Source organism: Melospiza melodia, chromosome 1, assembly GCF_035770615.1.
Source record: "Melospiza melodia melodia isolate bMelMel2 chromosome 1, bMelMel2.pri, whole genome shotgun sequence".
In the NCBI taxonomy this organism is placed as follows: domain Eukaryota; kingdom Metazoa; phylum Chordata; class Aves; order Passeriformes; family Passerellidae; genus Melospiza; species Melospiza melodia.
In genome coordinates this window covers 652,961-667,433 of record NC_086194.1, presented here as the reverse complement: position 1 = coordinate 667,433, position 14,473 = coordinate 652,961, and the positions used below count along the sequence as shown (strand labels likewise).

The window sequence follows — 14,473 nt, the reverse complement described above, 5'->3', positions numbered from 1 at the left end:
TGGACTTAAAACTTGGTTGGTAAAGCCATGATATTTTCTGGAAAATCCCTTTGCCAGAATTTTTCTCCTGAGAAGCTGAGAAGCCTCAGAGGAAAAGGAAAACAATAATTATCTGCTGCTCTGGAATGTAAGAGGTGCATCTGTGATTGGTCCATGTTGGTTGTTTCTAATTAATGGCCAATCACAATGAGCTGTCTCAGACTCTCTGAGAGTCACAAGCTTTTGTTATCATTTTGTTATCATCCCACTTCTTTCTTTGCAAGCCTTCTGATGAAATCCTTTCTTCTATTCTTTAGTGTGGTTTAATATATCAATATTAAACTATACTAATATTAATATTAGTATGGTTTAATATATCAATATTAAACTATACTAATATTAATATTAGTATAGTTTAATATATCAATATTAAATATATTATTAAATAATATCAATATATCAGTATTAATATATCTATATTAAGTATTGATATATCAATATTTACAAATTTAATATATCAATATTGATATTAATATAGTTAATTAAACTATACTATAGTATAGTAAACTACTAAACTATACTAATAGTATAGTTAAACTATAAACTGTAAACTATACTAATATTAAACTATAATATCAAACCATACTAATATTAATATTAGTATAGTTAAATATATAATTTTCTTCTTATATAATATATATCATAAAATAATAAATCAGCCTTCTGAAACATGGAGGCAGCATTCTCATCTCTTTCCTCATCATGGGGTCAGTGTGGACACCACCACAGATTGGTTTTTAGGAATCTTCTGGCAAACTGTGACTAGCACACTCTGGAGAATCATGTCTGTAAACAGAGTTACAGAGAGAGAGATAATAATTGCTTTAATTCTTTTTCTGAGGAGACGTCCCAGGAGGACCCTGGGGCAGCTGTGTGTGTCTGTGTGTGTTTGTGATCGGCCATGCCCTGACCCTGCCCCGTGTCCCCGCAGTACGTGGGTGCCCCCGTGGCCTACATCCAGCAGATCTTTGTCAAGGCCACCGTGTCCCCGTGGCAGAAGCAGCTGCTGGCCGTGGACGCGTTCCGCTCGCCGCTGGGCCGCGTCTTCCCGCTGGTGGAGGAGATCAGGAACCACGCGCTGAGGGACAGGTGAGCCCGGGGCTGCTGGGGCACACCTGCCTGCTGCTGTCACGGGATTGCGGGTGGGACGGGCGTTGGCTCGTCTGGCTGCTGAACCAAACTGTGGCACTGTGGTGTGTCACCCCACAGACACTTTGGGCTGGTGGGTGTGTGGTGTTTCACCCCACAGACGCTTTGGGCTGTGGGTGTGTGGTGTGTCACCCCACAGACACTTTGGGCTGGCTGGGTGTGTGGTGTGTCACCCCACAGACACTTTGGGCTGGCTGGGTGTGTGGTGTTTGACCCCACAGACACTTTGGGCTGTGGGTGTGTGGTGTTTCACCCCACAGACACTTTGGGCTGTGGGTGTGTGGTGTTTCACCCCACAGACACTTTGGGCTGGCTGGGTGTGTGGTGTTTCACCCCACAGACACTTTTGGCCGGCTGGGTGTGTGGTGTTTCACCCCACAGACACTTTGGGCTGCCTGGGTGTGTGGTGTTTCACCCCACAGACACTTTGGGCTGTGGGTGTGTGGTGTTTGACCCCACAGACACTTTGGGCTGCCTGGGTGTGTGGTGTTTGACCCCACAGACACTTTGGGCTGTGGGTGTGTGGTGTTTCACCCCACAGACACTTTTGGCCGGCTGGGTGTGTGGTGTTTCACCCCACAGACACTTTGGGCTGTGGGTGTGTGGTGTTTGACCCCACAGACACTTTGGGCTGGTGGGTGTGTGGTGTTTCACCCCACAGACACTTTGGGCTGTGGGTGTGTGGTGTTTCACCCCACAGACACTTTGGGCTGCCTGGGTGTGTGGTGTTTCACCCCACAGACACTTTTGGCCGGCTGGGTGTGTGGTGTTTCACCCCACAGACACTTTGGGCTGGCTGGGTGTGTGGTGTTTCAGTCACAGACACTTTGGGCTGTGGGTGTGTGGTGTGTCACCCCACAGACACTTTTGGCCGGCTGGGTGTGTGGTGTTTCACCCCACAGACACTTTGGGCTGGTGGGTGTGTGGTGTTTCACCCCACAGACAGTTTTGGCCAGCTGGGTGTGTGGCGTTACACCCCAGAGACACTTTGGGCTGGCTGGGTGTGTGGTGTGTCACCCCACAGACACTTTGGGCTGTGGGTGTGTGGTGTTTCACCCCACAGACACTTTTGGCCGGCTGGGTGTGTGGTGTGTCACCCCACAGACACTTTGGGCTGGCTGGGTGTGTGGTGTGTCACCCCACAGACACTTTGGGCTGTGGGTGTGTGGTGTTTCACCCCACAGACACTTTGGGCTGGCTGGGTGTGTGGTGTGTCACCCCACAGACACTTTGGGCTGGCTGGGTGTGTGGTGTTTCACCCCACAGACACTTTGGGCTGGCTGGGTGTGTGGTGTGTCACCCCACAGACACTTTGGGCTGGCTGGGTGTGTGGTGTGTCAGAAATCCTTTCTTACCCCCATGTGGGGTCTTTATCTTTGTGCTGTTAACAGAAAGGGTATTAAATTCATCATTTAATGATGAATTTAGCTGATGATTTGTCCTTTTGTGGACCCCTCCTTCACCCCCAGCTGCTGCCCTTGGAGGTCATGTTTCAGAAATGCCATTTTTGCTTTTCAGATTTGCTCAGTTTTCCCCTCCCTGGCAGCTCCCCCAGCCTTGGCACTGACCTTGTGGCCGTGTTCTCTCCCCCTTATCCTGTGGGATAATCATTGTTGCCAGTTCCAGGCAGAAACAACGAGCTCCCAGGCCTGTGCTGTGCTCTCATTATCTCCCTTGTCTTCTCATTGTATTCTCATTATCTCCCCTGGCATTGCCCTTGATGAGCACTGATGCAACACAGAAACAAAATTATTACTTTTGTTATTATTCTTCACACCACCAGGAGAAAATTACTTCAGCATTTAGACCTAAACCTTGGGGCAAGGTTACCTTTTTGGGGATGCATCCAGATATTTCAGGAAACATCTAATTTTGAGATAAAGTCTGCAATTACCTTAAAATTCATAATGAAGTTCTTGTTTGTTGCCGGTAACAAAGCTGAGAGGAATAATTTTTTTACATGCAAACTGGCTTGTTTTGTGTTCTGTTTTCTATTCTTTTCTATTCTGTTATGTATCTTTGATATTATTTTATATTCCAGGAGGGAGCTGCAGGTTGTTAAGTGTCCCTGGGCTGGTGTAGATGTTAAGATGGGTGTGTTTCCACTGGCTGCACTGATCTGTGCAAAGGTCAGGAGTGCCCTGGGTCTGTGCCTTGCCCCAGCTGTGGGTTTGGTGTCACTGTGCACCCTCAGCATCCCCCAGCACAGGGATGGCAGCCTGGCCTTATCTGCAGCATGAGCTCTTATCCCTGCCACATTCCAGAGCTGATAAAATCCAAACCAGGGTCATCTGCTCCTCCTGGAGCCCTTTCCAGAGCCATCCCTGCATCAGCTCCTGTAAATGTTCACCCCCAAAGCTTTGGTCCCCATAAACACCATTTTTGGAAGTGTATTTTCCATTGCTTTCCTTTGGCAGCTGAGCCTTGTCCAGGTGTCCTGCTGTGAGCCACAGGGTGCACATTGTGCAGGGAGTGTTCCAAAGGCAAATCACCATTTCTGAATGTCTGTGCTCGTTGTTTGTAGTTATAGAAGGGATCTCTTCTGGAGAGGGACCTCACAGAGGCTGCAGTTCATTTGCCATCCTGAAGCACCTTCCTGAGATTGGCCAGAGCCAGGCAGGCCTTAGCCTCAGACTTTGGCAGCAGTTTGAATTTAAGGACTCCCTCTGGCCCACGTGCTCTGGCGATGGCAAACGAGGTGTCTTTATAAAGTGCATTATTTATTAAACAGACAGGAAATCACAGATGGAAGATGTTCATCGCAAACGCTCCCCAGTACAAAACTGAAGAAGTGCCAGTGGATTAGAGCATAACTTGTAAATTTATTTACAACATAAACACTGCAGATGTGGAGGTGCCTGTGTTAAAGCTGGCAAAGGAATCTGGATGGATGGATGGATGGATGGATGGATGGATGGATGGATGGATGGATGGATGGATGGATGGATGGATGGATGGATGGATAATTAGATAGATAGATTAAATAGATTGATAGATAATAGATGATAGATAGATAGATAGATAGATAGATAGATAGATAGATAGATAGATAGATAGATAGATAGATAGATAGATGATTGATAGATAATAGATAATAGATACATAGATAGATAGATAGATAGATAGATAGATAGATAGATAGATAGATAGATAGATAGATAGATAGATAGATAGATAGATAGATAGATAGATAGATAGATAGATAGATAGATAATAGATGGATGTAGATATAGATACATAATGATTACTGATTTAAAAAAAGCTACAGTGACAAGGTATAGCATTAAGTGCAGAGTGTTCATGGTGGCTGAGGACAACCTAAACAAGTGATTTCACTTGTGTTGTTACCAGTCTGTGTAGATCAGGATGTTCCCCTCATGTTAAAATCATAGGAAAGGTGGGATGCAAATGAGATCCAAGAAAAGCTCCTGGAGCTGATTTTTCAGTTGCAGTGATTGGAGGAGTGCAGTGATGGGTCAGTGACTCCCCTCACTTCCATTCATGGTTCTTAGCCCATTGTTGCTCAGTGAAGTTCAGCGTTTCACGTGTCCTTGCTCACCATGTCAAGTGTTAGACAGCTGTGCAATAACCTGACCAATAACCTGGCCAAATGTGTGTGTAGCACAGAACAATCTGGTTGTAGCCCCAGGGCATCACAGCTGGAATGAAACTCAAAGCTGATTCCAGAATCATATGAAAATTCAGGTTACATTCAGGGGAAATGTTTTCCACCCCCTGTGACAGCCAGAGTGAAGAGATGAGCGTTCTGAAGCAGTGACTCATATTCACTGCAAAACTACTGGGAAAGACCATAAGCAAATATTAATCCAAACAGCTGAAAGCTCAAATGCTCTGGCACCTTAGCAATACTGAGCAAGATTTCACCACTGTGCAGATCTGGGCTGTCAGTCCTTCTGGAGGGAGCATCACTCCAGCTGGAGGAAGGCCTCTGGAAAATAAATTTGGTGTGAAATTCTCATTTTTCCTTTTCCTTTCCTTTTCCCTTCCAATCTCTGTAGGGAGGTGTTGGGATGGCTGACAGATCAGGGTGCTGTGCAATTAAGGACATTATTCTGTAAGAGCCTGAATGAGGGATGTGGGACTGCAGGGGCTCTTCAAAATGCAGTTTATTGTGTCCAAAATGCAGTTTCTTGTATCCAAGGTGTTACAGCAGTCCAGGGTGGTGGGTGACAGAGCTGTGCCCACAGCTGTCAGTTTCAGCTGCAGGCCGGCCTGGAGACCCTTTGGTTTTGGTTACATTGCATTATATACTTTGCTTTTGGTTACAATGCATTATATACCTTCCTTTGCTAAGCATCTTCATACAGCAGAACCAATCTATACCTTAACTATTATCTATAGCCTATCATAACTGCTATAATTACCACATTCATGTCACTGTTCTCCAATCACTAAAAGTCAGTACATTACAGTTTAAGCCAGAAGTTGTTTTTCAGTTTTCTTGCAGTGGAAAATTCTGAGACTTTTTTTCTATTTGCAACTTTGCTGACTTGTTTGCCAGTGCTATCTTTGTGCTTTGTAAAAACTTCTTGTTTGTGGTGGGTTTATCCTTTGCTCTAAGCCATAAAACCCCTTCTAACTAACACACCCTTTGCCTCCTTGGTTATCCAGTGAGACTGGCCCAGCAATTCTTTTCTTCTATATCAAAACTTGCTTCCATCTCTATTCCTCCATCAGGTTGCACATTCCAAAACCTTTCTGCCAAGCACACATATCTGTGGGACTTCCTTGTCAAACTTCCATCCTTCCCAAGAGTTCTGATCGTAACCATGCAGCTCCAGCCGCAGCAGCTGGGTCAGTGCAGTGCTCCCTGTGCCCAGAGCTGCCTTTATTCACTCCCTGCAGTCTGCCAGTGACTCCATGGGTCAGTCCCTGCCTGTGCAGTGCTCCCTGTGCCCAGAGCTGCAGTTTTCGGGGGTGTCCGTGCCGGTCCCGGGTTTGCGGGGAGCCCCGGCCCGGTGAGCCCCGGCGTTACCGGAGCCGCGGCTCGGTGCAGTTCCGGCCGCCGCCACACGAGGGCGCCCTGGGGCGGCCGGGCCCGCTGGTTGGGAGCAAAACACGGACTGGAGCCGGGGTCTGGAGCGGAGCCTCCATCGGGGGCTCCTGGTGCTGTTAGAACCCAGAGGCACCCTGAACATCGGGTCAGAACCCACAGCCGCCAGAACAGAACCCACAGAACACTAGGTTATCACCCACAGAACATCGGGTCAGAACCCACAGAACATCAGATCAGAACCCACAGAACACCAGGTTAGAACCCAGAGAATACTGGGTCAGACTCCAGAGAACACTGGGTCAGAACCCACGGAACATCAGGTCAGAACCCACAGCTACCTGAACATCAGATTAGAACCCAGAGCCACCCGAACGTCAGGTCAGAACCCAGAGAACACCGGGTCAGAACCCACAGGACATCGGGTTATAACCCACAGAAAATTGGATCAGAACCTACAGAACATCAGGTCAGAACCCACAGAACAGCGGGTCAGAACCCACAGGACATCGGGTTATAACCCACAGAAAATTGGATCAGAACCCACAGAACACTGGGTCAGAACCCACAGCCACATTAACACTGGGTCTCAGCTGCCCTCGCGGCCACAGGCACCATTCCAGACTGGGCTGCCCTCAGCATGGCTGGCTTTGCCCCTGTCAGCTGCCCTGAAATCATCAGTTTTGTCATCTGGAGCTGTTCAGAGAGACACAGGGCTCAGGAGAGCTCGTGAAACCTGTTGGTCCATAACAGTTATTTATTATATTTATTATATTTATATATATGTGTGTTAGATATATAGATTGTGAAAAACACCAATCACTTGTGTTAAAATTCTAAAGTTTATTAGTAATAAAATACCAATGAAATAGTAATAAGAATAGTAATAAAATTAGGACAATAAGAGACAATAAAGAGCAAAGAATTGCGGATGTCTGGGTGCCTGGCACTCTGCCACAAAGCACACCTTGCTAACAAAGGATTACCCCTTAAAAGCAATAGCCTATTGCACATTCATAGATCTCATACATGATTCAAACATTCCTTTCAAACCAGGGTGTTTCTGCTTAATTTCAGCTTCCTCCCCATCTTGTAAATCAGTTTTCTTGGTCCCTCGAAGTCTGGGCTTTCCCAATAATGTGGCAATAATTCTTCTCTTGAGATCTTGGTGTCTGTTGCTGTTATCTCTATACAAAGAATTTCTTGATTCTTTTCCATTCCTTGAGCTAGTTACAAAGAGTATCTTACATCGCATAGTTTCTATTTTAATGTTATGCTACAGCTTAAAAACTATATTTGCCACAATACTTAAAGAGATTAATCCAGCACTGCTTAAAAGAGATTAATACAGAACAACTTTCCAACAGAACAGATACAGCATTCATTTTAATATCTGCAAAGAGCCAATCATAATATATTCATTTTTCACATAGAGGTATACCTAGATATAGATATAGATATAGATATATAGAATGATTACTGATAAAAAAACAGTTAAAGTGACAAGGTCTAGCATTAAATCCAGAGTGTTCATGGTATCTGAGGACAAGCCAAACTGCAAATAATTTCATTTGTATTGATGCAGATGGAGATACATATACAAACACACATGTAAAATAAATGATATCTATATTTATTTATTTATTTATTATTTAATTATTTCTTGTACTTATAATGTCTGATATCAGTTATTATAATAAATTATTCCTATTGTAATGTATTATATTTATTATAATACATCATTATTATTATAAATATAATAAATAATAATATTTATTGTAATAAATATGTAATCTGACATAAGACAGAGGGTAACCTTTGATCCCAGCCAGATTCACGTGGCCTAAGGCACTGCTTTAGCAAACCCTCGGCCCAGAATCTCTTGGCCCAGAGGCACAGAGTGTTTGTTGCTTCTGCCCTGTAAAGGCAGTGCCAGGTCTGGCTGATTTTGCTCAGGTCCCAGCTGGCACTGGGGGCACTGTGAGAATGCCTGGACACATCTTCCTGGTCAGTGCCAGCCCCCTGCTTTGTGCTCCAAAAAAGAGATTTTTTTGTGCAGTGTGCCCTCATTTGAGTGCAGCCACCCACCCAGTCCATACCAGTGCTGTGCAGCTTCCTGTGGATCAGTTTTTGTGATTTTTGGCAGCTGGTCACCTTGTTGTCTGTGAAGTTTGGTCACTGGTTGAGTTCTCACCCATGCTGTGTGGATTTGTCCATGGGACTGAGCCTGTAACAGCAACCACTCCCCACCTTCCTTCTGCCAAGCCTCCTTTCCTGGGGAATCAGAAAGATAGAAATCCTCACAAACACAAAATAATGTAATTTACAGCCTTTGGAGAAGCCTAGATTGATGTGAAAACAAGGTACACAGACATCAAACAGAGAAATCATCGACTTATGTTTCTATAAGTTATAGATATCTATAACTTTCTATAAGTTATGTTTCTATAGTTATAAGTATGTTTCTATATTTATAAGTAAGAATAGGCCTTAGTAAGAAGTAAGTAATAGTAAGTAAGAAACTCATTAGATATTAACATATTAGATAAGATATTGACATATTAGATAAGATAATGAAGGGTTTTATAGTACAGTAATGTAGTAATGTGATTGTAATGGAATAAAGAGTTTAGATATTATAATAGAGACATATGTGTGTACATGCAATCAGACCTTATTGGGGAAAATTGCAGTAGAAAGAAGTGAAAGTGACAGGTTAGAAAAGCAAAACACACTCTGTGGAACTGTCCTTTGGATAGTTATACAGAAAGTTTTACACTGGCCTACAAGCAAGAACTTGTGACCATCCTAGACTATAGCCAACTGCTTGCTGTCTTATAAATCTCATGGCCTTTGGGACTGATGTTATCTAAGCAATAAATCATTATTAGTCTGATCATAGTCCCATCCCTTTAATTAATACAACAACAGCCTCATTTTCCCTTCATTGCCAGCCCAGGGCTTCCCTCTGCCACAACCACTGTGGCACCACCCCAGGGGGCTTAAGAATCCACTTAATAATAATTAAATAGATAGATAAATAAATAGATTGTCACTAAATAAATAGATTGCCTTTGTTTCCTCCTTTGCTGTAGCAGCAATACAGCCTTTAACTCTGCACTTGTGCACTTCTGGTTCCTTGTCCCTCTGCTCCCGCTGCTGTTTGGGTGCTCAGAGCAGGTGCTCTGCACCTCCCCTGTGTGTGTTTGAGCCTGGGGAGCCAACACCTGCAGCCTCAGGGTGTGAAGTGAGTGCAGAGCAGCCAGGATGGGCCAGGTGTGTGCCTGCTGCCAGCCTGAGCTGTGTGCAATCCCAGCTCTGTGCTCCTGTAGGGGTTTAGGGTGCCATCCCTTTGATCTATGACCCCTGAGACACCCCCACTTTGTGCACTGTCACTGTGCAATTCCCTCTGGAAAGGAACCATCATCATCATCATCATCATCATCATCATCACCACTGCCCTTCCTAACTCTGCCCCACACACTGCAAGGTCCTTGGCTCTTCACACACTGATGCTGTTGAATTATTTCTCCTTGTTCAGGAGCTCAGGTCAGGGGCAGTAATCCTTTTCCCAGGCACTGTTTCTCTTTTCAGTGTCTTCAAATGCTGTGGAACTGAGCCCTAGTGGTTGTCTGGGTCCTTGTGGGCCTTTCTGGAGCACATCACAGTGAGTCCCCTGTTCACAAAATCCCATTCAGCTGTTTCAGATCACTGGGATGAGCTGGCCCCAGTGATTGATGCTTTTAACCCTTCTGTCAGTGTTTGCAAAGCCTGTTTGTGGCTGTCTGGTCATTCCCAGATTTGGATTTTCCTCATTAATGTGCACAAGGGTCTTGCTACTATAGAAAATCCAGGAATGTGATTTCTGCAGTATCCCAAAGTATCTTTTGAGGCTCCTTGTCAGTAGTGGGGCTAGATACAGCATCTAATTTTGTTTTATGTGGAATTCCAGCTTGGCCTGCTGCCCCCAGGTTCCCAGAAATTCCACTTCTTTAGAGGGCCTGGGCTCTGAGCTGATAGAAATCCCCTCCCCATTTAATCTGTTCTGGATATCCTGTGCTCTTGTTCTTACTGCACTTTCCTCCTCACCTCCTACCAATTTATGGTAAATCTGTGCTCCTGATTTGCTGGAGTTCAGCTGAAGAGCTGTGTGCTGTGCTGGGTGAGTGCATAACTCCCTGAGGTCGAAGGTGGATTGTTCCTTCCCAAATGAATGCAGATCTGGGTTTATCTTCTTCCTGAACTGGGCAGAAACCATCAAACCCATCTTTTCCATGCCAGGCTGCCTCCCCTTTGTGTGCAGAGCCTGCAGAAGAGCTCTGCAGTATTGGTGCTGCTGCAGGGAGTGGTTCTGTGTCAGCATCAAGCTTTGGTAATCAACTGCTGAATGCCAGCTCCTGTCTCCTTTTATCACCTGTCAAGCAGGGGAATTGTGAATGCCTCCTGGATGTAATGGCCCTTTGTTCTAAATCTTTAATTACTTCATTTATGCCTTGTTTGGCTGCAGGAGGCACAGGGTGCTGTTTAATGTTAGGAACAGGTAAAACTGGAGCCCTTTTTGAGGCTGATTTTCTTATCTTTCCCAGGAAGATTTCCCTGGGGTTTTGTTGGGTCCAAAGGACCAAAGATCCCTGGTTGGTAATTGCAAAGTTTCCCTTTAAGAATGTCATATCCTAAAACATTTCTTCATGATCTGCCATCACAAATGTGTGTGAAGTTATTCCGTTTTCCCCAGGTAACCATAAACAACAACAACCAAAGAACCACCAAAAAACCCAAAAAAAGAAAACCAAAAAACCAAAACAAACAAAAAACCCCATTAACAAAAACCCAAACAAACAGCCAACAACAACAACAAAAAGGAAAAAAAACCACCAAAAACGCCAAAAAACCACTGCCAGAGTGAGAGCAGTCCCTGTCCCCTGTGTGTCAGGGGGTGTCCCAGCCCCATGCCATGGGGGCTCAGCCCTCCTGCAGTGCCAGCTGTGGCTCTGCTGCAGCAGGGATCCTGCACAAGGGGGGAGTTTTCCTCTGCAGCTCCAGTGGCAGAGGCAGCTGTTCCTCTGGGAAGTGGAGAAGCTGCTCTGCTGTCCTGAAACCTCAGATTGTACCCAGGCAGGAATGCTTGGCTCCTCCCCTGGGCGGAGCATCTCCCCATGGGATGCTGGGATTGGAGCAGCCCTGCAGGGACACTCAGTGGCCATGGACAGCAGATAATTAATAATTAATGTCTCATTAACAGCAGAGATCTCCTGGAGGGAGGATTGGTTGTGAGAGATAAAGAAAACTGCCCCATGGACAGCAGAGAACTGCCCTGCCTCTGACAGATGGAAATAGAATACACACATATCTGACAACCCAGGACACTTCCCACCAGTTTTACACCCACCCTGGGTCTTGCTTGAATTATTGCTAAGGATGATGCCAAACCCAGGTTCCAGTTCACCCCAGTTCCACCTTGTGCAGTTCTGAACCTCTCAGGAAATGCTCCTTTCCCCAGCAGGCAGAGGAACTGGGGAAACACCACCCCAGGTGCAGACATTGAACCCTGGGTGCATTTTAGAGCACCTCAAAGGATGGCCCTCAGGAAGGCTGGCCAGGACTCCTGTACAGCACCCACTGCGTGTGTGGAGAGAGGTGCACAGAGGGGTTTGAGGTCTGGCAGAATCCCAGAGGGGGTTTCTCTGTCAGGTAGAAGTGTCCTAAATGTAGAAGTGGAAGAGATGGGGGAGGAGTGAGAGCTGTGGGGCCAGGCAGCCCCAGGGATGCTGGTGGGGCTCTGTGGCCTGTTCACAGGTGCAGGGAGCCCAGCCTGCTCTCAGCTGTGAGGAGGAGGAGCAGCCACACCTGGCGCAGGTCCCTGGCGCGCTCCTCTCCCCACGCCTGGGGTTCCTCATCACCGTGTTTGCCTTTCAGCTCCGGGGTGAGGAGCCTGGAGGAGGTGTGCCTGCAGGTGACAGACCTGCTGCCCGGCCTCAGGAAGCTGAGGAACCTGCTCCCAGAGCACGGCTGCCTGCTGCTGTCCCCAGGGAACTTCTGGCAGAACGACCGCGAGCGCTTCAACGCCGACCCAGATATCATCAAAACCATCCACCAGCATGAGCCAAAGACCTTGCAGACGTCAGCCACTCTCAAAGGTGAGCCAGGCAGGCTGAGAGCTGCCTGCAGCTTCATTGTTATTCCATCCTCACTAATTCCAGCACTGGAATTGCTGATGGTGCCAATTTGGGCAGGATTTTTTCATTCACAGCAGCCGAAGCTGCCCGCTCTTTGTTGTCTCTCATTTCACATGTGTATTGGAGCCCTGATCTGTATTTGTGAGAAGTGAATCACTCAGTCAGGCTTCTTTCTGCAGGTAAAAATAGCAGGGCTTTGTTCCTCTCACTCTACACGTGCTCCAGCCTGGCTTTTCCCTCTGTCACACTCAAAGGCTGCCTCGTTGTCACGGATAAATCACCATTCATCTGCTCCACTGTGTGTTCAAATTCCTTGCACACAGCCCGGGCTGACAATGGAGACCATAATGGATATCATAATGGATATTATAAAACTATTTTTACCTCTTAGTTATAAAGAAACCTGTGCCCATGTGTGGGGCTGTTAATGGTTCCATAGTGCCAGAGGAAATGCTGCTTTAAACACAGGTTGGTCCTTTGGTTTTAAAGGAGCCCCAGAGGTCTGGCACTGTGTGATGTACTGTGTTACATGTCTGAAAAGGGGTTTCTAACCCTAAAGGAAGTTTGCTTTAAAGGCTGTTTTTGAGCACCCAGTGTGTTGATTTATTTAAAAAAATATGGATATTGATCTAGTACTGATATCCAACTGTCATGGCACAAAAACTCTCTAACAGTTTAAAGTTAGAAAGTGCATGTTTATTGTGGGATAGCTCTCAGATATACACTGCCATTTACAGGTGATTACAGAGTCCTTTTATCTGTACAAGTATTGAATACCCAAAATACAAATGCATATTCATGACTTTGGTACATCTCATTCCCTGGTATGATAATTAGTTCAAATGCCATTAAGCATGAGCAGTTTGTTCCTTGAAATGGGTCCGTGGTCCCTTTCATGGGGAGAGGTCCCAAAATGAGGAAGTAAATGAAGTCTTCCTCATTCTGACCTTTCTACCTTTTCAATGCAAATATGACAAATGAACCCTTGGTAGAACTCTCATTCCCCATCTCCAATTGGTTTCAGAAGAGAGGAGCCCTACAATTGTCTTATGTTCCTAAAAGCTATTTATCAGTTGCTATATTCTTCATTATAAACCCAGCTAACCAAACATTGTGTGGACAAGCAATCGGTTATTAGCTAACCACTAACTCTTAACTTCATCAAGGCCTACCCACTTGTTTTAATTAACTCCGATAAAGCTTTATCTCTAACTAAAATCTTAGCTCCTCTAAGATCTCTAAACACCTTAAAGTTTATGTCTCAGTGTGAGCTCTCTGTGGCTGGAGCTGCTCCAGGTGTGACCCACCCGTGGGCTCTCCCCAGAGCATGGGGTACCCTATGGCATGAGAGCAGCCATTCCTGCTGGGGCTGCTGGCAGGGGACAGCTGTGTCCCCTGTGCTGTGTGTGAGCTGCCCCTGCTGTCCCCTGTGCTGTGTGAGCTGTCCCTGCTGTCCCCTGTGTGTGTGTGACTGTCCCTGCTGTCCCCTGTGCTGTGTGAGCTGTCCCTGCTGTCTCCTGTGCTGTGTGGCTGTCCCTGCTGTCCCCTGTGTGTGTGTGACTGTCCCCTGTGTGTGTGTGACTGTCCCCTGTGCTGTGTGGCTGTCCCTGCTGTCTCCTGTGCTGTGTGGCTGTCCCCTGTGCTGTGTGTGGCTGTCCCTGCTGTCCCCTGTGCTGTGTGTGTGACTGTCCCCTGTGTGTGTGTGACTGTCCCCTGTGCTGTGTGTGACTGTCCCCTGTGCTTGTGTGACTGTCCCTGCTGTCCCCTGTGCTGTCTGTGAGCTGTCCCTGCTGTCCCCTGTGCTGTGTGTGACTGTCCCCTGTGCTGTCTGTGAGCTGTCCCTGCTGTCCCCTGTGCTGTGTGTGACTGTCCCCTGTGCTGTCTGTGAGCTGCCCCTGCTGTCCGCTGTGCTGTGTGAGCTGTCCCTGCTATCCCCTGTGCTGTGTGGCTGTCCCCTGTTGCTGTGTGTGACTGTCCCTGCTGTCCCCTGTGTGTGTGTGGCTGTCCCCTGTGCTGTGTGAGCTGTCCCTGCTGTCCCCTGTGCTGTCTCTGAGCTGTCCCTGCTGTCCCCTGTGCTGTGTGAGCTGTCCCTGCT

The 14,473-nt window shown here is 46.5% G+C and overlaps 1 protein-coding gene across 3 annotated transcripts in view; it reads left to right on the top strand.

Moving 5' to 3' along the window:
* Window positions 1–14,473, top strand: part of SCAP (SREBF chaperone) — a 59,169-nt gene that overhangs the window by 23,724 nt on the left and 20,972 nt on the right. For all 3 annotated transcript variants that reach the window (XM_063162228.1, XM_063162144.1, XM_063162322.1), the window contains 2 exons: window positions 971–1,128; window positions 12,119–12,339. In XM_063162228.1, the coding sequence (XP_063018298.1) occupies window positions 971–1,128; window positions 12,119–12,339 (379 nt within the window). The remainder of the gene's footprint in view (window positions 1–970; window positions 1,129–12,118; window positions 12,340–14,473) is intronic.